Here is a 25343-nt window from a genome sequence, read left to right as displayed (position 1 = left end):
AAAGCATTTTCCCCTCTCTTGCTCTCACTGTATCTCTTTGTGATCCTGTTCTCTTTATCTACTTTTTTCTAATTACTTCTCCTCCTCTAAAGTTTAATTAAATGCTCTAGTCTTGCTTTAGTGGGCAGCAATGCAAATAGTTGCCTCCATGTTAAAAACTTCGTACAATTCATGTCCCCAAAGACTTTCAGTATGAAACCAGGTGAAACATTAGGGGGTTTTTTTTGGGTTTGGGGTTTTTTTTGTTTGTTTGTTTTTTGGAGGCCTTTAGAATTAACAGCTCTCTCCAGATTTTTCCCCAGGCTGCCCAGAACAAGTCGGAACCAAAACCACTATTTATGCAAGTCTCTGAAGCATGACACAGCAACTGTTCTGGCTTTTTTGTCCCCACACTCCTTGTTTTGCAATTTAGAAGTGCTTGCTTATTTAAATACTGGCTGGGAAAGAGCCTGGAGTTGTTTTCTTCCTGTAAAAGCTAGATCAAAAACCACAAGAAGGTGTTTGTAATTCATTTTGGATGGCAAGGTGATCTCTCTGTTCCTGTGCAGTTGGAATTGCTTGCAATCTGTTGAGCAACATAGCCACCTACAGGACACACGCATTTCTGTCACTTCTGCATCTAAAAGGCCACTCAGCTGCATGGTCTATAGAGAGCACTCATCATCTAGTTTTAGAATTGCTTTTCATATTACCCAAATAATTCTTTGTGAAGGAAGAAAAAACAAAATCAAGTAGATTCAGGAATTCTGCTAGTGTCATCAAGTAAATGAGTGAAAAGGTTTTCAGCAGGGTTATGTAGAAATACTGTGTCTGAGGAAGAAGGGGGCTAGGAAGACAAATCTGACAGATTTCGGAAAAAGGTGGATTCAAGGCAGAATTGAAATAAATTTCATGTTGAGTGGGCCTCAATTCAGAATTTTTTCTTTTTTCTGAAGAGCAGTTGAGCTAGTAGGAGACTATTGTAACTTAAGTTCAAGGTAAGGTTAAACAGGTGCTTAAAAGCTTTCCTGAAATGTAAACTTCAGATTGAAGCTCAGCTTGCAAGTTGAAGATCTCTTGTCTGACCATATAGTTCTGCATCTTCTGACTCAAATAGGAGAGAATATTTCTTTTGTATTTCTGTGTATATACATAAAGCTTCTACATGAAGGCATATCAAGAGGGTGAATTATGTAATCATTAAAACTACCTGCATATCATTTAAACAGATACTGATCGAAAATAACAATTTATAATCTAATTTTTACAAATCCTTAAATCTACAGAAGCAAGCCCACATTTGTGGTAGCGTAGTAGTTGTTAATACCAATAGAACGTTGCATTTTGTTTTACTGCAATAATTGTTTTTATTTTTGAGGTTTATTCTTGGTTCTTATTTGCTTTGGTATTTTCAGCCCTGGCATTGCATCATTACTTGGTTCGCTGAACACTATTATAAGTTAATTCGTATCTTCAAGGTGCCCCACGTCAAGCCCAAACCTTTCCATCAAGCTCTGATTTAATAATGCCTAAAGGATTTTTACTGAGGCAGCACCAAATGCCCATTTCTCTCTCTACATTGATGTCGCTTGCCAATTCTTTAGAGCAAACTGTTCAGCTCAACAGATTATTTTTTTTTTTTTTGCTAGTGATCTTTGCAAGGTGGTGATTTCTCATGTGACCTTTTTTGTGTCCCCCTCATTTTGGAATGCTGATGTGCTGTCTTCGTAGAGATTAGAATCCATTTAAATGCTCTAGGTAGCATTTATATCTGTAGAGACCACAATATAGAGATCAATATTCTTGATATAACCTTGTTTTGCTCATCTTGCCTCTTTTTCCTTTTCCTTTTTTCTTATTCTACAATTCAACGTTGCCTTGCCCAGGTCTTAAGGTGTGTTTTGTTTGGAGCAGTTTAGTGCTTGTGCAAAAAGTGTCTTTTCTACACTAATGTTCTAAACCATGTGTCTGGTGGCATGTTCGCTACCTGTGTTGAACTGTCCTTCTTAAACTGGACCGTAAAAGACTTAACTAATTGGAGAAGTGAAAATACGTTATAATTTCCATCTTTACAGAAGATACTGCATAGGGCTGTTACACTGTCATCATTCAGACATTTGGAAACAAGTCCTTGAATATTGGTTTTGCTTTTTAATCCAGCTTGTGCACCAGAACTCCCTACAACACAGCTTAATTCAAAACAGTAACGACAGGTTTAATGAAACAGATCAACATGTTCTGTGGAATTATTTCTCCTTCTGTAATTGAATGGATGAGATGTCAGAAATGATCTAGTTATTGGAATATACCCACACGATAAGAGATTCTTTGTCGGAGGTACAGTGTATTGATTGCTAACAAATGCAGTCATTAATCAATGCAATTGCAAACATTTGCATTTCCCTGTATTTTCATGTGGATAAGAGACTACCATATTCAACTTGATGGACTGTGGTTTGTTTTTCTCCAACAGGACTTCCTGATGGAAACATTCATTATGTTTAAGGATCTGATTGGAAAAAATGTCTATGCAGCTGACTGGATGGTCATGAATATGATGCAGAGCAGGTATATAGTTGCTGCTAGCTTAAGTCTCGCTGCTGCTTTGGAGCCTTTCTGGTTCTGAAAGGAGGGTGACTCACACAAGCAGGCCTGCAAATCACTGGAGTTACATAGGCTTATTTTCTTTTAGTTTCAGGGTGATTTAAATTAGATTTCAGTAAATTGTAGTGCCTGCACATTTCTGTTGATGGAACTGGAAATCCTTCTTCTCCTGCCCAAAGGCACACAGTCAAAACCATGCAGTCTTTCATCCAGTCACTTATCTGCTGGAGAGTACAACATAAATCAGAGAAGCCTTTTTGGTTTCAATTCTGGAGGAATCACATGGCAAACATAAAGCTAAAGTTGGACATAAGTGTGGTCTAGGGTTTAGCGTGCTGGCCTGTAAACTAAACTACTCAGGTTGAATTCTGTCCTCTGCTGTGGACTTTGTTTGGCCTTGTGTGAGTCAGTCTCTCCTGCTAAGTCTGTACAATTTGAATGGCTTTGGCTCGCTGTCTGTCTACTGTGCTAGGTAGCAAAGCATGGCCAAAACCTGCTATCCACGACACAGCAGGGCCTATACGCCTGTGAGTTTACTGTTGCCACAGGCGATATCAACAGAACTGGGGACAGAAGGAACAACAAGCATGTAACTCCTGTTTGCATGGCACAGTCATGCAAGTCATCTTCAAAACAGAGGCAGCGTAGCTCCACTGTGTCGTAGGGGTGCAGTGTGGAGAAGGATGTGAAAGTGGCAAGTTACTTGAATGCTGCAGTGGTAAGGATAGGCTAAACTTAAGAGAAGCTACCATCTGGAATGACACTGCACTGTCAAAGAGATTGGATGACCCAAAAAGTATTTTGGCTTTCATGTACCACCAGTCAAGGTTTCTTTTGTTCAGAAACAGAGGAATCACTTTCCCTGAATGTCCCTCTACTAGGAAAGAGGTGAAATAGCATTATAGAGGAATACCTGTCTTGTCTGGGAGCATCTGTTCTTGTCTCCTGAGCTTACACATAGGGGTCGTAAACCCAGAACTGCAATGTTATTTTTTTCAAGAGTCACCTTTTATTTGATGTTTTTATCTCTTCCAGGGTTTTCCTCCGGGCAGTGAACCAATTTACCTCTGTACTCAACCGTTTCTTTCTGGATCAAGCAAATTTTGAACTCCAGGTAACAGTTCCATTGGTTCTGGATTTTCTTATGGACTTCAGTCCTGAAAGGCAGGAAGAACAAACAAATCCCACTGTTAACAGATTTGTTGATACGGAGCATGCCTGAGGAAAATGTCCATAGTCTTTTATAGAAAAGCAGCAGAATGCAAAGCAGTTCCGAATTACGGAACTGTGGTTAGTGCAGCAATAAGTTGCAAGCAAATACAACTGCTGCAGGCTTTACAAGGTCAAGTTGAGCAGCATGCTGACTATAGCTGATTTGTGCTTGACTAGTTAAGAACAAAATACTGTATGGGTGTACCCACTGTCACTTCCTTTAGTTGGAAAGCACAAGCTAAAGAGAGTGAGAAATTTTAAGTTGCTGTATACTTCTGGCTTGCCTGCTATGGCTGAGAACACAGACTGATCTACCAGCTCGCTGTTGGTACGCTTCCTCATTAACGCTTACCTGGGAGACCACAGCATTTGGGGCTGTGTAGCTCTGTTATGCTGGTTGTTGCTTTTCCTTTGTCTTTTCCTTTAGACTTGTTTCTCTTCCACAGCTCTGGAATAACTATTTCCATTTGGCAGTGGCCTTTCTCACTCATGAATCCCTCCAGCTGGAGACCTTCTCACAAGCCAAACGCAACAAAATTATCAAGAAGTGAGTTTACATTTTAAAAGTTGCCAGGCCTTTTTGCTTTCAAGAAGCTGCATTTGTACTGTTCCAGACATACCCCATACAATCTTAGAATGAGATGAAGCATGCCGTGGAAGTGCTTGATTAATGAATGATGACGAAGGGAGGAGGGGTGACTAGGACAGATGTCAGGGCTTTACACTGTGGATGTCTAAGCCGGTCAGACAGATCCTGAGCTGTTTGAGCTCAATTTAAGCACCTTGCCAAAAGGTTCTTTCCACTGTAAGGTCTGTAACAGAAGGTTTGCCATAGTTCCCAAAGCAATATCTTATGCAATTCCTCAACCATTATGTAAGGTAGGTAAGCAAGAATCCTAAAAGCCCTGCAACTTTTTAGTCCCCTCTCTTTGCTTTTTCTGTTTTGAAAGTGAGAGCAGTTCAGAGGCATTAATCAACCCAAAAGTAGTAATTTTTAGTAACTTGGCCAAATTCTTAAAGGCACTGAATAGCTTTTACTTCTGCATTTAGCTGGAATCAAGTGCCTAACTATATTTGTAGATGTTGACATAGAATTTTGTCAGGGCATACATAGTTAATGTTTGCCATTTTTTTTCTGCAATAATGAGGGCTTTAAGAAGCCTGGTAATTAAATAATCTTGCATTCTCTCGATGTCAGCAGTTAAAGCTTTAGGGAAAAACACCAAATACAACAAAATTCTGGGTAGAATTGCATGAAGCAGCAGGACTGCAGCTTTATTCTGCTCTCAGGGAGTCTGCAGTCTTCTGCCATAATGACACACAGCCATTCTCTTTCTCTGTGCATTGAGCATTAGTGCTGGGCAGGGCAAGGAAGAAAAAAGATGAGATGAACATCTAACAAAAGGTGGTATGTAATATTGAGGAACTTCTTGGTAGACTCTTGGTGCGGAAGCTAGTCTGTGAGACCCCTTGGTATAAATACCCAGCGTATTCAGGTTTTTGTGTGGTGTTTGTTTTTTAAGGAGAGGGTAATAGATTTCTGTGGTTTTGCCATTAAATTTCTTCAGCAGCTTTGCAAAGGTAATTTCAGTGCGTAGGACTCTTTCATGTTTTTCTTTCTAATACTTTTTTCTAGGTATGGGGACATGAGGAAAGAAATTGGCTTCAAAATAAGGGATATGTGGTATAACCTGGGTGAGTTCCAGCCAAAGAATTATCTTTATTCATGCTCTCAAGCTGGGTTTCAAATCCTTTATTTCTCTATAAAAGCTGCTCATGTTTAGTGTGGGGAAATACCCTTAAGGTTGAGCTGTTTCAGAGCACAAAATCTCTTTTCCCTTTTCTGTGAATAGCTTGCAAAAGCTGATCTTGTCTCACATCAGCTGCTGAGGTAATTTCTTAGATTCCTTATTAAAGGATGTTCTACTATATGAAGGACAAGAATAGAATTTTGCAGAGAGCCTTTGCGATTTGCAACATTGCATGCAATTCAGTTCAATTAATTTCTTGGACTATTCCTGAATTTTGGAGATGTAACACGTTAGTTCTACCTTAAGTAGCCATTATCCACATAAAATATGCATTCTAAGCAGAATGTCTGTTTTATGGTCTTTATTTTATATGAATAATGTGCTTAAACATTTGGATATCCAAATCCTGCCATTAGGATGTATCTGACTTTGGTTTTCTTGCAGGTCCCCACAAAATAAAATTCATTCCAGCAATGGTAGGCCCAATCCTGGAGGTAACCCTGGTCCCAGAGCCTGAGCTACGGAAAGCTACCATTCCCATCTTCTTTGATATGATGCAGTGCGAGTTTACCTTCAGTGAGAACAGAAACTTCCATATGGTAAGGGAGCCTGGTATCTTCAGTACAGATGTTCTGCAGTATGCATTGGACAAGAAGGAGAAGAGAACATTTAAACAAAACCGAAACAAACAAAAACCCCACAAAGCAAGCTTTGTGCCAGACACTTTGGGAAGTTACTGTTAAGTGGTTTGTAGGAGTCGGAACTCCTCAGTTCTGTCCCTGACTGTACCTTTGCCTGACTTTGATAATTAATGAATTCCTCTGTTTTCATACCTTTCTGCATTTGCAGATGTGTGAATACCCACATCTAAATTGTGAAGCAATTTGGACACCCTAAGAGAGTACTCTAAAAAGTCATGTCTCTGTACATTTATAATAACAATATAAATTCCCCCAAGACAGATCTTTGGCTGTAAAGATAAGTTACTGTAAAGAAAATTGCTGGACAGTCAAGTGTTAGGGCTATGTAGTTGCTTACATACTGACTAATCCCTCATTAACTTCAAATTTGACAACACCTTTATGAATAATGATGCCACCATTATGGAAAGAAGAACAGTGATACAAAGGACAGACACGATTCGCTTGAGGCTACACAAGTAAAAGGACAGAGCAGGGAACAGGACCCAGATCCCTGAGTCCAACCCTGTGCTAATTTCTCCAGAAGTTACCTTTGATTGCTACTGAGAAAGCACCGCACAGTAGGGAAGGAAAAAGAGGATCTTTGCTTTTGCCCTGAGGTTAAGTTTGCACTGCAGTTTCTAAAGACTTATTCTTCCAGCTTTCCTCTGGGGATATCGGACATTAACATCTCAACTGGCAGGCAGGGGACATTGTAGTTATGCTGTAGACAGTCTTCTCCCTGGAGATAGGTAGGAGCCATCCATCCAAAAGGCAGCCACCTCGGCATTTCAGACTGTTGTCAAATGTGACGTGCATCTCCCTAAGCACCATCCTCACACCAGCAGACCCCAGCTTCAGTGTGCATATGGGATCTTTCTTCCCTTGGGGTCATCAGTCTTGGTCGTGTTGGCCCCAGGGTCTCAGGGGTTTTTGGAATCAGTAGAAGGAAACAGGATGTGTGGGGCATGGATTTTCCGTTCCAGTGGTATTTATGTGCTAGCTATGGTTATAACTGAGACTATGTACTTGACCTGCTTGCACATAACAGGGCATGGCATCTTCATGGCTAGACAGATAATCACACAGGACTTGGTTCTTGCAGCATGAGAAGATACTTTAATTAGTAGTCACAAGTGTTTATGATGGCCATAACATAGAGAGTTGTGACTTGCCCTTAACTGATGGCAGGAGTTCAGTTTCTTCAGGATGAGTGAATGACCATTATCATCTGTAAGCTGGCTGCTAAGATGCTTCTCCATCCTAGCAAAACTGAACTGCTAATGGATGGAGGAGAAGGGGAAGCATTACTCCAGAGCATGACTTTCCAGTGACTGTAGGATGAGAGAGGGAGGACTTCTATTTCCTTGCTCCAATCTTGTCATCTTGGCTTCTTACCATTTTTATTCCGCTCCAACAATGAAAACATCCTCTAGCTTGGCTTGTAAAACCAGTGTCTGATGGTGGGGCAGTTCAGAAACACCAGCCACAAGCATTACTAATGTTCAGACCACACTCTTGAGGGCTGCTGTCTATTTGATTGTGGGTTTTTGCCTTTTCAGTTTGAAAATGAGTTGATAACCAAGCTGGACCAGGAAGTGGAGGGTGGCCGAGGGGACGAACAGTACAAGATTTTGCTGGAGAAACTGTAAGTTTTGTAAAGAACATGGAGGCTCTTTTTTACAGCTCAGTTGGCTATTTTTCGAATGCAAAGAAACCCTACTTTATTACTCCAGTGAATAGGGAGACAGTGCAATTGACAGTGATCTTAATGCTGTATGGGTATTCTGAGACTGATTGCCTTAAAATGATGCTTTTATTCTGGAGCAGCAACTTGCACAACAACCCTAAACTGGGAGATGAAAGCCTAGAGGCAGGTGCCAAACTGTCAAGGGGGTTGTAAGTGGAAAAGCTTGAGATCAGCAGGCTCAGATTAAAGCAAAATCGGAGCCTTCTTTTAGCACCAAGAGTAGAACCCAGGTTTTTGATCAACAAGGCAGGCTTTGACCTGCCTGACTTGGGTATCTCAGGTCTGTGGGTGTGGTGTGCTGTTCTGCACTGTGAGAGTCTCTGCTCAGGAAACATATTTGACTCTGTTAGCTGAGTGGCTGTTTGGGTAATTTACACTGAAGTTCTACTTACCACTGCTCAGAACTGTAACTGAGTATTTCCTTCCATCTCTCTGGGTATATCTGCAGCCTCCTGGAGCACTGTCGGAAGCATAAGTATCTGTCTGCTTCTGGAGAAGTGTTTGCTTTGCTGGTCAGCAGCCTGCTAGAGAACCTGCTGGACTACAGGACAATCATGCATGATGAAAGCAAGGAGAACCGCATGAGCTGCACTGTCAATGTGCTGGTATGGGGAAGGCTGGATTTGGATACGGGTGCTTCTTTACTGAGCTGGCTTTTGTGGATTCTGAAGGATATTTTCTGTAGGATTTTAAGTAATTCTTTATGCCATTTCTGGTTAATGATGGGCCTAACTCAGGCTACCAGCCATTGACAACTATAAAACGTAGAAAGATGTGCAGTCCAAAATCAAGTCACATGGCTGGTCCTTGTCTACATGGTAATCTGAAGCCCTGAAATACAGGCAGGAAAGATGGCTAGCTGATAGTTTGGGAAATGTGGGCTGAAGTCCCTGTTCCACTGCAAAGAGCCTATGTCACTTTGGACAAGTCACTTTCTCTCTTTGACTTGCCCCTTTTCTAGAGGTAATAGGAGCTCCACCTTATGTTAAAGGGGTGGTTGCAGGCATATATACACCTAAGTAGGCAAAATTACAACAAAGATCTTTGAAATATCTAAAACAGACACTTAAGTTACTTGTCTAGAGATGAGTATGCAAATCCATGGTGCTTTACATTGTAAAAGTTTGACTTTTTTTTTTCTATTCTTGGCAGAATTTTTATAAGGAGAAGAAACGAGAGGACATTTATATCAGGTAGGCTGTTTCCCTCTATAAACCTGTATAGAAGCCTTTGCTTCTCTTGCTGTTCTGTACGCTGATACAGGAGTCCTTCACATCAAGTAACAATTGGTTTTCGTTTATTTAGGTATTTATATAAACTCCGGGACCTGCACACAGACTGTGAGAACTTCACAGAGGCAGCATACACTCTCCTCCTCCATGCAGAGCTGCTCCAGGTATTACACTAAAGCCGATTTTAGTTTCCACTGTCAAGGTATGGGTTTTAAATGAAGTGCCAACAGCTCAGGATGAACAATTCACTTTTTTTTTTCTTAATGTGACTTTGCATCACCTAGGTTTGGGTGGTCATTAAGGAGCTTTGCAATTGTGCAAATTGCACAGCAGCTAAATGGATGAAAGCAAAAATGTTGTTAGCATCTACTTTTACATACTCTTGGTGAAACAGTGCTATAGTGAGCTGGGAGAAAACGTCCATGTTTGGGGTCATAGCACAGCTTTTTTCCACTTCTGTGTGAACAGTGTAAAATGCATTAGCCTAAGCCCTCTTAATTTGGATTTAAGTCAGCCTCTTCATTTCTTCCTCAGATCAATAAAGCTTATGCATTCACTTAGTGTCTCAGCATAAGACCTTAAGCCAAAAATCACACCAGTTTTGCAGATATAATTAAACTTGTATTAACATTTTTAAAGTGAATTTTAAATATGACTAAAAAAATTGTACAAGTTCAGATGAATTCTTAACCTGATTTGAAATTAACTTTTAACGTAGAAAAAAATGTGCATGTAACTGACGCTTTCTGGCTGCTTACGTGTGTAGTGAGAGAGCATCATCAGATGTTTTTCTGAGCAGCTGGCAGGAGTGGTTTAAGAAGTTACTGCGTACTGGCTACTTGTTATTCTAACCATGCTGCTGAGATGCAGTGTTTGTGTGTGCATTCCTAGTTTATGTTAGTCAGACAACTCAGCTTATATCACTTTCCCTTTGCATTGATGGATTTGTCTTGAATGCATCCCCGCAGAAGGTGAGTCTATCTGCTGTAAGGATTTGTTAATCTGAAAATATTGCAGTCCTTTCAACTTTTCCTTTTTTTTTCCTCTGTACTAGTGGTCTGAGAAGCCATGTGTCCCTCATCTCCTGCAGAGGGACAGCTACTATGTCTACTCACAACAGGAACTCAAGGAAAAACTCTACCAAGAAATTATCTGCTTCTTTGACAGGGGCAAAGTGAGTGTCTCTGCAGTGTTCCTGCAGTTCACTGGTAAATACTTGGCTTGGTGAATGTAGCTGGCAGAAGTTGTTAAAACAACTTCTGTTAAAAGCAGACGTGATGCCATAACAGGCCTTTGATGCTTAGGCCTGGCTTTTTAATAGAGACCACGGTACTGGCATGAGCAGGGTATCTGTTTGTCCTGGTGATATTTGAATCCTTCTGTTTCCTTGTTAGTCAAAGAGCATCTGAAAAACTAACCCTGTTCAAGATACTGGGTAGATGAGAAAACTATAAGTGTTTTCCTTTCTTTCCCTGGGTAATGGCTTTTGTCAGGTTCTTGCATTGCAGTAAGTATGGCTTGTCTGGCTGATGCTGAACTTGTGTTAGTTGCACTTCGGATATATGGTTCTACCAGGGCTAAATGAGACAAACCCAAGGAAGCCTGATGCAGGGGATGAAGTATTAGTGTAGGAGGAGACCACCTGGGCTTCTCTTGTTTGCTGTTTAGACATGTCCTTCCGCCTCTTTGTGCCTCAGTTTTCCCTATCAGGAGTAACAATAGAAACCTTGCTCTGTAAATCACTTTCAGATCCTCAAATCAAAAGAGCTGTGTGACTATAATAATTATTGCAAAAAATGTACAGCATGGAGTCTAAGGGAAAGTTGGCAGTGCATTAAAGTACTGCCTGAATTAAAATCAGCTGAATTTTTTGTTTACCTGTCTGTGGTAATGAATGCTTTTAACTGAGTCTTTTATTTTGCTTGTGCTCTTCTTCCCTCACCTGCCTCCCTTCACCCTCCATGGAGATGTGGGAAAAAGCCATTCAACTAAGCAAAGAGTTGGCTGACATGTATGAAAACAAGGTCTTTGATTATGAGGGACTTGGTAATCTCCTGGTAAGATTTTTTGTTTCTCCATTTTCAGCAGGCTGCTGACTGCTCAAATTAATATTGTTGAGCAGGATAAGCCCAAAATACATTTATGTTAAAGACAAACAAACCAACATAACTCCCATGGTTTTGTAAAGCTGAATATTAGAAGAATGTTTTCGTAATTTTTTTTTTAGAGTGTGTGGTTTTGACCTTGTAATTAGCATGACAATATTGTGTGCAGCTGTTTAGCATTCTTAGTGTTAATCAAATGAGGGAACATTTGCATGGTGTATTTTCAGGCTCCATAAATCTCATCACCTTGTTATTTCTGTGATAAAAGTACTGTGTGTGAACACAGAACTGTAGAATCATCTTGGTTCTGAATTATGGTTTTTAGTGGTTAAAGATGTAACCAGATGGTCTTTATGTTCTTTCATATGAGAATCATCTGCCCAGTTTTATTTCTGCCAGTTCTCTGACATTTGTCACCATTTGTGTCTGCTCAGTTTCAGCACATACTGATTTTTAATTTGTGTCGCAATAGTTAAGGATTTCAGGTATCGTCCTGGAATCCTAAAAAACATGGCATTGTTCTCATGTCTGCAGACCAGGAAATGAAGTTGATTCTGGCCCAGACAAACCAAATATTTAACCAAGTAAATGGATAAGTATGAGATACTGTATCAAAAAAAACAATTGTAAAAAGTATTCTGTAGGGGAGAACTAATAGGTAAGGAATCGTCTCTGAGAATGTGAGCTACATTCTGGCAGTGTCCTTGAATACTGCAAAGTGAAAATGCTGGTGACGTTTTCTTTTTCAGAAAAAACGAGCTACTTTTTATGAGAATATTATGAAGGCAATGAGACCTCAACCAGAGTACTTTGCTGTTGGATACTATGGTCAGGGTTTCCCCTCTTTCCTCCGGGTAAGAATTTTTCGGCACTCAAGTTCTGGAGTGGTCGGTACCCTAGAAGTCACAACTTTTGCAGAGCTTCCAAGAAAAATCAGATGCCAAACTCCTTTTCCTTTCAATGACACTGAGAGATCTAAATCCCTGAAGTATTTCAAAACATTTCAGCATATAAAAAGAGACAAGTAAGAGACCAGATTTTTTGCGTTGACAGCTTTAATAAGGTTAGTGTGTTGCAATAGGGCTTGTTAGATGTATGTTAGAGGTATGTTCTTACACGGACTTAAACAGAATCTATCTTTCGTATTTGTGCCCTATACACTTCCTCAGAAATATGATTGTTGCTGTTAGAAAATGCTTAGCCTGTAAAGAATTCATCCCATTGCTTTTCAGCCTGAATCAACCTAATTTTCAGGACATGGATCATTTCAGTGCTCAAGCACATTAGCGAGAGTCTGTCCCACGCAGAAGAATTAAAATGCAAAGATGCTTCCTGTTTGAGATTGCTGCTAAGCATTGCTGGATCTGTGCTAGCTATAATACAAGAATCTAGCCAAAGTGAGTCAGATGGGCAGGGTGCAGCATGCTAGAAAATATTCCCAACTATTATTTAATATTAAGGAAGATTTACATTTTCAGACTGGAGTTGTTTGAAGTTGCTGGCCTTAAATGGAAGCCAAGCTTAATAAAAAAGAAAAATGTTAACTTAGGACTGTGGAACTGGATGGCATAGAAGGCTTTCACCTCCAGGTCATGTTTTTGAATCCATCCCTTCCAGAAACCACCACTGCTTGGTGGCCAGTTTGGAAAAATAATTGGCCATGGTCTACTGTTAAGTCTGTAGTGCAAAACTGCCATAGCTGGCCATTTTGTTAATGGTAGCTGAAGAGAGTCAGGAGTGGAACAGAGGCAAAACTCGTGTCTCTGTGCATAGAAAGATCCCTCGGTGAACTCATACCATAAGTGGTCTGGCAAGGAGCATGCAGTTCCCTGCATTAAAGAACTTTTTGGGACACATGGTCTCTTACTTAAAATCAGTCCCCTGACTGACATTTCACGTGTTGAACGTGTGAGTTCTGAGACTGCTAGAAGGCATGAATGTGTTCAATAACACTTGTATGTGGAACAATGAATTTTCTAGACAAATAAGAGGATGCCACTGCAGGGCCTTGCTCCTGAGAGTTGATGTGCTGTCACTCCAGCCTGTGTTTCTTCTGTCACGTGTTTTGACTGTCTGCTAAGCTAGGAGACAACCCTTCATATAAACCAGATCTCTGAGACTACTCTGTGTATGTTTGGAAAGCTCTTTCTCATTGCTTTGTTTAGTGTTAATTCTCTCTTTCTTCTGCTACCCACAGAATAAAATTTTTATCTACCGGGGCAAAGAATATGAACGAAGGGAGGACTTCAACCTGAAGCTATTGACCCAGTTTCCTAGTGCTGAGAAGATGACCAGCACTGCCCCTCCAGGAGAAGAGATCAAGTCTTCTCCTAAACAGTGTATCTTTTGGTTCTAATACATTTTGGCACATTCAAGATCTGCTTCTTCCTAGAATAAGAGAATTCGTAAACAACAATAATAAGCAAGGAACTTACTGCTCCAGGTGGACTTTGAAGGCAGGCACTGGGCATGAAAATAAGACTATCCAGAATTGCAGTAGGGAACTTAAACATGTTGAAAAAGAGAGACAGCTTGATACTGTCAGAGTTAAACGAGTCGCTCTTAGGATGAAACCTTAACAGATTGCAGGTCAGGATTTCTTGTGCCGCCTTCTTAAGCAGGTGGTGCTGACTGCTGTCGTATACATGTGATCCAGTTTGGTATTTCTAGGTGAAAGAGGTAAAATGCAGGCAGTGAAAGTGGGATATAAAGAAAGTAGAAGTATGCTCTCTTCTTGCTTGCAGTTAACTAGCATTTATGAAGTGGCTGGGTTTTGTTTTCTTCCCTAGAAGTCACTTTGTAAGAAGTGCGAAGTGATTATTTATGTTGATTAAAGTTGCTGGGTGAACAGCCCTTATTTTTTAAATTTATTTTTTCTTTATGCTGGTAGAGCTCCAAACTGTGTGACACAGCACAGCACTAGGCTTAAGATCCTCTTTCCCTTAATTGTGAGCATGACCAAGTGCAACCTAGTGAAGATGCTTCAGATTCTTGTTTGTGGCTTCCAGTCAATAGCAGATGTGCTCCTGGAAGATGTACATCAGTAAAAACCAAGTTACTGGGCTTCTGGCCTGTGTTATACAGGCCAGACTAGAGAATCTGATGGTCCATTTTGGCCTTAAAAGTCTCTGTGTACAAAGGCACAACTCAAGCAGTGATACCAGATGCTTCCCTTGCAATAAGCCTGCCAAGCACTAAATCCACATAGGAAATTAAAATTCATTCAAGACCAAACTTGGTATCAAAAAATGCCTCTTCTATTGCTGCTTTGTTTCAGCTACTTCCTTTGCATCTGTTTGTGTTTGTTCTAATGTTTTTGGCTCCAGATGAACCTGAACTACAAAATTTGGATCCAGATCTGAACTCTTCCAAAAGTTTGGGGGTGTTTGGTTCCGGGTCTTTGGCATAGCCCCATTGTAAAGGGGAGCAGCTGCATAGCTTGGATTTGGTACAGGTTCTTCTCAGACTCCTACAAACACCTTCTGAAAAGATGAGGAGTTTGAGTGCCCAGATCACTGTTGTGTTAGGCAGGGGTTGATGGTTCCGTAGTTTGTTTTAATTTTGTGCTTTTTTTAACCTCCGTTGTCTCAAGCTCTTTTTTACTTTTGCTTAGAATCTGTTTCCTCACTCTTTTATGATAAAATGCCTTGTTCTTCCTTTGGTTGTTTCATAAGAGTGTACTGGAGATATTAAGTGAGCTGTACACAGTCTCAGGGAAAGCCTACACATTTAAACAGGCTAGTCTTCCACCAGTTCTGAGCTAGAAGCTGTATAGCATGCTTAGCATGGCATGAAGCCCAAGCTAATAAGCTCTCCTGAGAGAAAGAATATATTAGCTTGGGCTCAGTGCTTGATCTAATGTGGCTATGTGGTTTTGGGTTCAGATTTGGCTAGTATTCATCTGGCTCTTCGATGCGGGCAGAATGACCTTGCCTATGCTTTCAAAATACTGTTTAGAGCTACCCTCAGTGAAATAGAGGATGTATGGGGCTACCCTACCCACCGGTAAAGTGCAGCTTTTCAGAGTGCAACTGGCAGGTGATTCACAGAAATAATCTATTCATGGAGGTCAAATTGTTTATGCTTTCCTTTTCCATACAGGTTTTTACTTCTGTAAAGCCTTCAATACAGTCCTTAGAACTCTGGAGAAACAACATTGTAAGCTGTTGTGCTTGGGGATACTATTACTAACTTTTTTTTTATTTCTGTCATGGTTCACAGCTGCAAAAGCTGAAGATGAAGTAGATATTCACAGATTAACAGCCTACTTTCTTCAGTTAGCTTTATTGCTCTAAAAATTGGGAGGGAGGGGCAGCTTCACTGTAGTGGAAGAATGTGACAAATAACCATGGGGCGGTGGGGGAGAGAGGAGAGACAGATGCATGCATTACAGAACCTAGTGCAGAATCTTGTTTTCCTGTCCCCAAAGTAGAAATCAGTAGCACCCAGGCTTCCCAAGCGTTTCACCAGGGAATTTCAATAGTTGGAAGTATTCGTACAGCCCTTACCTTTTGGGGCTTTTAGTTCATGAGTAGCATACAAACTACAAGAAGCAATATAATGCCTGTGATTGTTGATGAACTTCTAAGTATTTTTCTTCAAACGTGACAAGAGCACAGGGAATTGTTGAGAAGTCTGACATTTTATGAAAACAGGAAGGGTATTCCTCTCCCTCTCCTGTTCTCCCAAAAGGATTCATAGTTTTTCATCCTTAACTGTAACTGCTCAGATGTGCAGTGCTTTATTGTGAAGCCTGTGATGAACCTGCCACCTAATTACAAAGATAAACCCGTTCCTGAACAGATCTTAAAGTAATTTCTTTCCCTTTTCCCTCAACATTTCCTCTGTATTTTTCTCAACTAGCCTAGGCGCAAGGTGGAGTGCCTTTGTGTCTTGTGTAAATCACAGTCCAGTTTAAACGTGGTTGGTTTTGAGAGGAAACAGAACATTTCTGTAAGGAAGATGGGAGGTGAGAAGACTCACCATTTACTCTGCTTCTTTCTAGCTACTACAGAGCAAACGAGGTACAGCAGTTCACGCACTCCCGACCAGTCAGGAAAGGAGAAAAAGATCCAGACAATGAGTTTGCTGTGAGTCCTTTGCTTTTGATGCTAGCTGGCTTGGGTGTCTGTGCTATGAGAAAAGTGTTCTATGCATTTATTTATTTTTGTTGGTGGCATTTTGAACAGCACTGTCCCAATTTTTTTTCCTCCACCTGTGGCAATGGAATTTTGCTATTAAAATGTAGGAGAAGCAAAGGGCTGCACTTTGCATTGCAGTCTTTACATAAAGCCAATGTGATAATGTCAAGGGGCTCCGTAGCTGAAGTTTTAATGCTCAAAACCCTTGACCTAGAATCCATAAATATTGTGCTGTCTAACCACAGCTTCCTACAGAGTGCAGCTGTGCGTCTGGTAGATTGTGGATGATGCAGCCATCCTTAAGGAGGCCAGCCTCTAACCATGAAGGATCAGTTCAACTTCAGGCCAACTTTTAAGATTTGCAGTGGAGAGTGAGCCTTGGATGTAGTGTAACGGCATGTTTCCTTGCTGCCTGTGAGCCATAACTGTTGCTCATGTGTAGTGGTTCAGCGCATTGCATATAACTCTGGCTAAATGGGCTATAATTGCAGTCCTGCTAGTAGTGGTCCACATGGAGGATAACAGCCTACTGCTGCTAATGTTGATACCATTTAAATAGTAGAGGTGGTATTTGTTGCCAAAAACACTGGGTTCCATCCCAGTTAGTGAAGGTGAAAGTAATTTGTGTAAGTCCTGCCAGCTAGTGCTGAAAGCCTGGTTCCGTGCTCTACCGCAGAAGAGAATTGAATTGCAAGACCAATATTTTCCTTACATCTTGGAATTTTTTCCTTCTCTAACTAGAATATGTGGATAGAAAGGACAACCTACACGACAGCGTATTCATTTCCAGGCATCCTCAAGTGGTTTGAAGTCAAACAGATTACAACGGTGAGTTCTGCGTATGGGCTGGGTCTCATCCCCTCCAATCTTTCATGGAGTAAAGAGTCTTGCAACAGTTAGGACTACTAGTCCTTCCACTGTTGGATGTGGCACACCAATAACTTCTGCTTCAGATGAAAGCAAATGTGTATCTTCTTTGATGTGCTTGTCTTTTTATGCAATTCTGCAGACAGCTCTACCCAAGGCAGCAAAGTTCTACGTTGACTGTATAATGCTTGGGAGAGCGGTTACTTCTGTAACATACTCCACAGTCAGCAACCAAGTCCCAAACTGTTGTTCCTTCAGGTTAAGGTATAAGATCGTTCTTGCATTCATCTCTGAATGGCAAACTAGTTAGCACAGGGGGTCCAAAATCCTCTGCTGGAAACTACTGGGCTGCCCTTCATATACGAGAAGTTACTTAACTTCATATTCAGTGGAGGCAAGTGAAGGTTTATTCTGTTTCTTCTTTCCGTCAGGAAGAGATCAGCCCCTTGGAGAACGCCATAGAAACGATGGAGCTAACCAATGAGAAAATCAGCAACGTTGTCCAACAGCATGTCTGGGACCGGAGTCTGCCTGTACATCCTCTCTCTATGCTCCTGAATGGGATTGTGGACCCAGCGGTCATGGGGGGATATACCAACTATGAAAAGGTCTTTTTCACATTTATCTGTAGCTCAGTCTGTTGGCCTGTGCAGTGTTGAAGACCTGAATTGAAACATGGGAGATTCAAGTTGTTTTCAGCTGTTACTCAGACATAGCGCATGCTGTAGCTGTAGCTGTCTGTTCAGAGCTCAAAGAAGAGGAGAAAAGAACAAAGATAAGAGATTTCCACTAGACTGGAAGGTGGAAAACCCCCACATGTTTAGTCTTTTAGTGTTTAGTTTTAGTGCTGTGCATTGCCATAGAGACGAGTGATCCGGCTCTTCTGGGCCTCATTTACGGTGGTGATAATAACATGCTCCTGCCTTGTGGGAGCATTGAGGTGCTTGGTCAGCCCGATGATGGGTGCAAGTAACAAAGAAAAGCAAAAGAGCTAACGTTTCTCCATGGTATTAATATAGAATGGTAAGTCAAATGAGAATTTATCTTTCCAGCAGATAATCTGTCTGTGGAGTTTTGCAGCAAAGAGCATACATTTCAGGGAAAAAACGGTGTTTCCTATCCAGAGTTATTCAGTTGACTTCAGTTGAACAGTGTATGTTCTTCCTTTATTGTGATGTTTGACTTAAGCTGTTTATTCCCAGTATCTAATGATGGTTTTCCCAGCACAAAATATATTGCTTATTTCCATAAACCAAATGGATGGTGTTAAAACACATTTAATTCTTCTCAGATGTGTTCCAGTCACATGAAATGAAGTGCAAAAGTTAAATGGGAGAGGGTCTGATTTATCTGGGGTCTAACTCTGCTGATTCCAGAGTCACCGCATACTTTGCCAGGGCTGAATTTGGCCCTAAATCCTCCCATTTTATGAATTAAGGTTGACATAAAGTTTAGAATTACGAAAGTGGGAAAGCGGTTTAAACTAGGAAACACAAAGTATCTGTAACCACATCTGGAAATACTCATTTCTGGTTCATATTTTCCTATTTCAACTGAAGATCTGTACAGAACATTTGGCTTTTGTGGGCGGCTAAAATCTTGAGTTTTAATTGTTTCATTGTAGCCAAAAGCCAAAGTCTGCATTTTTAACATGCGCTTTCTTCTTGCAATAATTAAACACTTTCAAGAAAAATCCACTGGGACCTACCCGGCAGTCCTTTCACAGGCTAACCTCCTCTTGACATCAGCCTTTTTCAGAGTCATACCACTAGGCCTATAAACACTTGTACATACAGTCCAGTTAATGGAACGCAGAACTAAGAAAAATATGCAGAGGCTGAAATAGATCAGAGACATGTTTTAAAACCAAATGAAAAATTATTAGGGATTTTATCTAGGAAAAAGAAAAATTAAATTCTTCTGACCAGGAATTGTGATACATTTCAGTGCAATACACTGAGGCACATAATGTGAATTGGCACAATTTTGAAGCTTCGGTCCAGGAAAGTGTACTTGTGTTTGTTCAACTTTTAAACCGATACCAGATTCTGTTGATTAAAGGTAAACACATAAGAAGCGTAGACTAAAGGTGCTTTGTTGAGTCAAACTGTGAGTCAAACTCTCAAAATGGTCTTTACTTCTACTGAATCTTTGTAACAAGCCCCATGTGAAAATGTTGTACTTAAGGGCTTAAATCACAGAGCTTAAGGAAATTGCAGGCAGGAGATGCCCTGTTCACCTTTGTGCAGCTGAGGTTGTTTGCATGTCATTGTGTACTGTAGGTCATTGAAAGCTAAAAATGAAAGAGACTTCTTGAAGTGAGAACTCAGACTGGATCTGCTACTCGCATTTGAGTGACAAGTAAAGTAGCCTTGATTATTCAAATCAATACTATTTACGAGAAGGGAATTGGAATTGAAGAAAACCCTTGTGATGAAGTAACTTTTTTTACATATGAGTGTTTCACTGAAAAAATAGTAAAATTTGGGTTTAGTTTTTGGTTTTTTAATACAAAAAAAGTCTCTTTCCTTCCCATTTCTCAACAAATGGTTCTTTGTCCCTCAGCTTTGTGTCAGGGAGATATTAAAAACAAACTTTGCTATGAGGAATAATGCCGATTAATCGCTTTTAAAGTATGAGGATCTTTCACTCGGAGTTAGCTGTGAAAGCAACGTAGTGTCTGTATCATTTTCTCTCTCTGCTTTCAGGCCTTTTTCACAGAGAAGTATCTTCAAGAACGTCCTGAAGATCAAGATAAAATTGAACTGCTTAAGCAACTAATTGCTCTACAGGTATTGTATGGGGAAAGAAGTGGAAGCAGTGTGTATGAGTGCAGATGTTTTTCCAGCATCATTGTTTCGGAGAGATAATGCAGATAAATACTATAAGAACAATCTGGATGTGTGTACAGTTGTTTTTTATTTTGAGAAAACTGTCATATTCTAAAATTGTGGCCTTGACTGTTCTGTGTACCTCATGTTGCTCTGAAATGTTATTCTGGAATATTTGCCAACGTGGCATATATTTTTCCCTCATAAGTGTAACAAAATACCTGTTACCTTTTCATAAAATCATCAGACCTAACGTTTTGTCAGTCTGACCATTGAAAGTTGTCTATTTTGACCTGCGTAGCGATGAAAAATTGCCCGAGTTTTTTTGTAATGCAAATTGCATCCCTGCAGACCAGTTTTTACATATTTCCACACAACAGAGCCCAGTTAAAGCTACCTCACAATCGTACAGCTTTGGGGGCTAAGAAGTGATACTCCAAAATTTAACATGTTGTGTTTTCCAAAGCAGAATATGGAATCTGAGTAGGGAAGAGGGAATCATAGGTACGGATGGCAAAAGCGTTCATGTTTCTTGAACACGTGGAGCTCAAACAAATGGTCAGGTTACTACAGTGTCACAAGTTATGAGTCAGTAGCTGAGCTTCCTTACTTTATGATTGCTTTTTTTGCCTCTACAAACTCACGAAGGACTTAAATCAACATATTTTATCTGAGATGTGTAACAAGCATAGAAAATGCCTTCCTGGAACAGGAGAGCTGATTTGTCCTTTTGTAGCTTAATTTTGTTCCTCCTTTCAGATGCCGTTGTTGGCAGAAGGGATTAGGATCCATGGTGAGAAGCTGACGGAACAGCTGAAGCCTCTACATGACAGACTGACAGCCTGTTTCAAAGAGCTGAAGAAGAAGGTGGAGAAGCAGTATGGTGTAATAACTTTGGTAAGTTAAACCACCTGGTTGTTTAGTGTTTTGCCTTAAAGAAACACAACTTCCCCCTTTCCCACTTGTGAGTGAGTTAGTGTTACATGATTTATCACAAGCGTATTTGTCTGCAGCTTCCATCCCTCACCGAAAGGAAACAGAGCAGGTCAGGCTCTGTCGTGTTGCCTTATATCATGTCTTCCACGCTGAGACGGCTCTCTGTCACATCTGTGGCGTCTTCTGTGGTCTCTACATCTTCCACATCATCTGATAGCACTTCCTCCAGACCAGGTTCAGACGGGTTAGTAATCAGCCTTTAGATGTGATTTACAAGAGTGGGAATATGCCTTTGCTGGAATTAGTTACTCTTAAAATGAAGATTTATTCCATACGCAATAGCAATACCGACACATTTAAAACTTTAAATGGAGGCCAATGTTGTTGTTCCATTTTACAGATAGGGAGTTGAAGCACAGATAGGGGTAATTCTGGGAATTGAACCCATAACTGTCTCTGGAGTCCCAGTGATCTACATGACACTGAAGAGAGATGGAAGCAGTGTATTTCAGATGCACACTATTTCTCTTTCCCAGGAATGCTGGAAAACAGAGGTGTAAGATACTGCAAGGTAATTTAGTTTGATGTGGTCTGCGAAGAGGGGCATAGTCATATGGTAGTTGTTCCACCTACCTGTTTGCAGCTATGTACATGGCATTAAAAGGAGCTGCCATACATGGAAACATTTCCTGATGTTACCTCTCTGTACATCTAGTTTGCCTCTGTGATAGCCAGGGAGTCTAGGTGACTTGCTCAAGGTCACACAGCAGACTCGGTGGTAGGGTTCAGCATAAAATGCAGGTCTGGCTCCTTCTGCAAGTAGATCACACTTTCTCGTACGTAAGGCATTATACTCAAAATTGCTAGGGTAACTTAGGAGCACAAAACTCGCTGAAAATTCCATGGACGTAACTCAGTTTTTCACATTAATCTCTTATGCAAACTAAGAGATCAGAGCTTTTTAACAGACAGTGCTTTAAATACCTGATGGACTAATGTTTCATGTTTTTTCACTCTTTCGGTGTGGGCCACAGATCTATTCTGGAGCCTCTCTTGGAGAGAAGAATATCAACAGCTTCCAGAGCTGAGGAACTGCCCATGAAAGATGATGGTGATAACCGGATTAGCAAACTCAAGCGGAAGGACTGGAGTATTAGCAAGTCTCAAGTTATTGTAGAGAAGGAGCCAGAAACGGAACTGACTTCCAAAATGGTAAAAAAAAAAAAAAAGGCAATAATAAAATCCACAGCAGGAGATTTTAGTGTTTCCGTTGCTTTCAACCATGCTTGTCATTGGGAACTTCATTAAATAGTGGGAGGGGTTCAAATACCAAAAGCCTTGGTCATCTGAGTAATTCTTACTTTTTTATTTGGAAAACTTGTGTCAGCCTGAACTGCAGTTTGGCTTAAGGTACGGACTGGAAGCACAAGGCACTGCTGTTTCATCTAGGTGCTCAGTGCCCTCATTTCTTCTAGGAGTGGAGGACTGCGTGATGCACTCAGCACAATGTAGAATTGTTCTGTTTTTGTTGGAGCAAGCAGATACTGCTGGCCCACTCAAAAATCCAGCTGGCAAGCCAGATGTTCAGCTGCTATCAGTCAGCATCACTGCACAAATCAAATGTACTGCAAGGGGAAGATCAGTTTGATAGATTGGGGAGTTGAAAAAAGATGGTCTGGTAGTTAGGTCACCAGCCTGGGACTTTGAAAAACGGGTTCTTCCAGTCCGTACTCTGCTCCAGACCTCCTGTGTGAGGGCAGGAGTGTTTACTCCTTGAGCAAATTATTTGCAAAAGGGGAACAGAAGAGAATAGGAGTGTTGTAACGAGGAATATATTGGAGACTGTTAAGTATTTGGGTTGACAGTGGGATTCAGAATGATCACCTAATACAAACAGATAAGTTTCAGCCCAAAAGTGGAGTTGTATGACCTTGGAGTATTATCCTGATTTACACTAAGACTATGTTACACTGTCAGAGAGTATGTGAGAATTAGGCATCTGAGTATTTAAGCTGGTGGCTCAGTGATACTAATTTGACTTAACACAGGCTGCGTAAATAATGAGAAAACATGAGTTCTTCTATTTCCCTTTCTCTCCCAAGATCTCAACTGAATCTGGCACGAACAGGTTATGCTGCTATATATTCAGGAATTCTCATCAAATCTGAGTGATGCTGCCAGCACTTGGAGTCTGCAGAATATTTATAAAAAGGGGAACTGTGGTTCTAGAATCGTGTCGTTTGGTATTGACAGGCTTTCCACTCAAGAGGAAAATCTGGGGTTGTAAATATTAGTGGTTCAGGAGGCCTGGCCCTCTGCCTCTGGAAGAATTAAATGGGTTTAACCCACAAACTGTGATGTCAGCTGCTGATCACTTTATTGAGTAAAACTAGAGGGAAAAGATCTGGGAGAAAGCCCATTTGTATCGACCAGTTCACTAGGACAGTAAGGCATGTTTGCCAAGACTTTGCATTGCAGAGAGCTGAGAGATGCAAAACAGAACACCCACCCTCCCCTCTCCCCCCATATCTCTGAAGGCAAATTACATGTGATCAGCTTACTGAAGTGAATGAGCAGTTAAGGGTTATATTCATGCTTAAGAACATTGCAAAGTACAGAAAGCTGTTTTTTATAGCTGGTCTGTTCCAAAGCTGCATAGCACAGCACAAGAATTGGACAGACTGATTTTATGCAGCTCTTGACTAAGCTGCTTGGGAGCTAGAAAGCCAGAGGGAACCAAAGGCTTGCTGTATGTCCAGCAGCTTTGGTCTTTGGAAGTTTTATATTCACTGTATACCAATGTGTGGTCTCTTCTGCACAGTGAGAAATACTGAACTGTCCAATGATAGAGAATTGATCTCTAAAAGAGCCCAGTGAGTTTGATTACATGTGTAAGTGACAGCCTTCTCTGTAAAGCAATAAACTTATATTTAAAAGGACCATAATATTCATGCACTGGACTCTTGGGACCATATTCAGATGGCCTCATGATTTGAATGAAGAGCATAGAGGACACGCGTGACACTGGAAGGAACTGGAACATCATCTCCCAAGTCCCAAATGCAAGGAATTTGCTCTGTAAAGCCTGAAATAGACTTGATTCACAGCCCTAAGGAGCTGGATGATACTAGCAGTCCTGACTTGCACCCAGAAGTTCATCTTTTTTTTTCTTCCTGGAAAGACTTTTTTTCACCTAAATTTGTTCACAGAACTTCTAGTCAAATGCAGCAATTTTCCAGCTTGACGTTTTCCCTTCTTAGTTAATACACTAAGGTCATTAAAAACAGTTTACTATTGCTACCCAGTTAGTAAGGTCCCACAGAAAACTGGATGTGTCATAGGAGCACAGTGTATGCCTTTTGACATGGCTTAGCCAGTGCAGTGGTTTCACTCTTATGTTTCACCTGAATGCACTTTTCTCTCTTAAGTATAGCTTTTCTGGAGCATGTTGATGCCTTTGCGACAGGTCTGATTATCTGATACGTGTGCAGCAACCTTGCTGACTTCTAAAGGTTTTGTTTGCTCCTTGTTTCAACCAGGGCACGTCAGGAAAAGCACAAAGGCCAAAGAGTCTTCAATTAGGAGACAACAGACTGACTTTGCTTCAGAGTTCTTCACTCCAGCAGTCAACACCTCGCAGCCCACCACCCATCACTCCCAAAACCCCAAGAACCCAAAGTAAGTTCTATTATAGAGCAATTGCCACATCCTTGAGGGAGGGCAGTATCTGCAGTAGTAGGAATTACTGTATATTTGCTGAGGTTACCTCACTGGGGAGGGAGGAACTGCTCTGAAGTAGTTCACAGAAAGTGACTCTGGGCTGTTAATGTTTGTAGGCATTTTTGTCAGATAACAGAATTTGGCAGTGTTATCAAATGCAGTACGATCATACTTGGGACTTACATATCACTTGTTAAAATTAGTATATCAGATGAATTCCAGAGAAAAATTTTTGTCTTTTTCAGTTTCTCTCTTGTTTTCTCCTGTATTGACTTGTGGGAAGGTATATTAAACCTCAAGGTGAACATCATATGCAATCAATGTAGATGCTTGTAAGTGCATCAAGTCAGGGGGTTACAGCACATACTAGGGGAATATCTCCTGTGAATTCACTGGATGGAACTACATCAATCCAGCATGGTATTTCTGATCAGGTCTATGGCTAAATTTTCTGGGCAAGCCCTGAAGGCTTTGTTAATTAATGAACAGTAAGTCCCATCACGTGGTAAAAAGTTTCAGAAGTTGCTCTGCAGCT

General features: G+C 40.8%; 1 protein-coding gene across 8 annotated transcripts in view; it reads left to right on the top strand.

The window, feature by feature from the left end:
• The window catches only part of DOCK5 (dedicator of cytokinesis 5), a 90205-nt gene that overhangs the window by 54454 nt on the left and 10408 nt on the right, over window positions 1-25343 (top strand). For 7 of the 8 annotated variants that reach the window (XR_012039717.1, XR_012039715.1, XR_012039712.1 and 4 more), the window contains exons 29-50: window positions 2453-2547; window positions 3619-3697; window positions 4242-4342; window positions 5432-5490; window positions 5991-6145; window positions 7789-7874; window positions 8425-8581; window positions 9129-9169; window positions 9282-9372; window positions 10263-10382; window positions 11176-11265; window positions 12063-12167; window positions 13511-13652; window positions 16043-16124; window positions 16319-16403; window positions 17196-17282; window positions 17753-17929; window positions 20030-20113; window positions 20912-21049; window positions 21166-21332; window positions 22123-22300; window positions 24628-24766. Coding sequence is in view for 1 of the 8 variants with exons in the window: in XM_072846426.1 (XP_072702527.1) it covers window positions 2453-2547; window positions 3619-3697; window positions 4242-4342; window positions 5432-5490; window positions 5991-6145; window positions 7789-7874; window positions 8425-8581; window positions 9129-9169; window positions 9282-9372; window positions 10263-10382; window positions 11176-11265; window positions 12063-12167; window positions 13511-13652; window positions 16043-16124; window positions 16319-16403; window positions 17196-17282; window positions 17753-17929; window positions 20030-20113; window positions 20912-21049; window positions 21166-21332; window positions 22123-22300; window positions 24628-24766 (2458 nt within the window). In the remaining 7 variants the exon portion in view is untranslated. Of the gene's footprint in view, window positions 1-2452; window positions 2548-3618; window positions 3698-4241; window positions 4343-5431; window positions 5491-5990; window positions 6146-7788; window positions 7875-8424; window positions 8582-9128; window positions 9170-9281; window positions 9373-10262; window positions 10383-11175; window positions 11266-12062; window positions 12168-13510; window positions 13653-15414; window positions 15472-16042; window positions 16125-16318; window positions 16404-17195; window positions 17283-17752; window positions 17930-20029; window positions 20114-20911; window positions 21050-21165; window positions 21333-22122; window positions 22301-24627; window positions 24767-25343 lie in introns of those variants that run through there. The other variant, XR_012039718.1, reaches the window with a different exon arrangement.

Source organism: Ciconia boyciana, chromosome 25 (assembly GCF_034638445.1).
Source record: "Ciconia boyciana chromosome 25, ASM3463844v1, whole genome shotgun sequence".
Classification (NCBI taxonomy): Eukaryota; Metazoa; Chordata; class Aves; order Ciconiiformes; family Ciconiidae; genus Ciconia; species Ciconia boyciana.
This window is presented reverse-complemented; position numbering and strand designations above follow the sequence as displayed.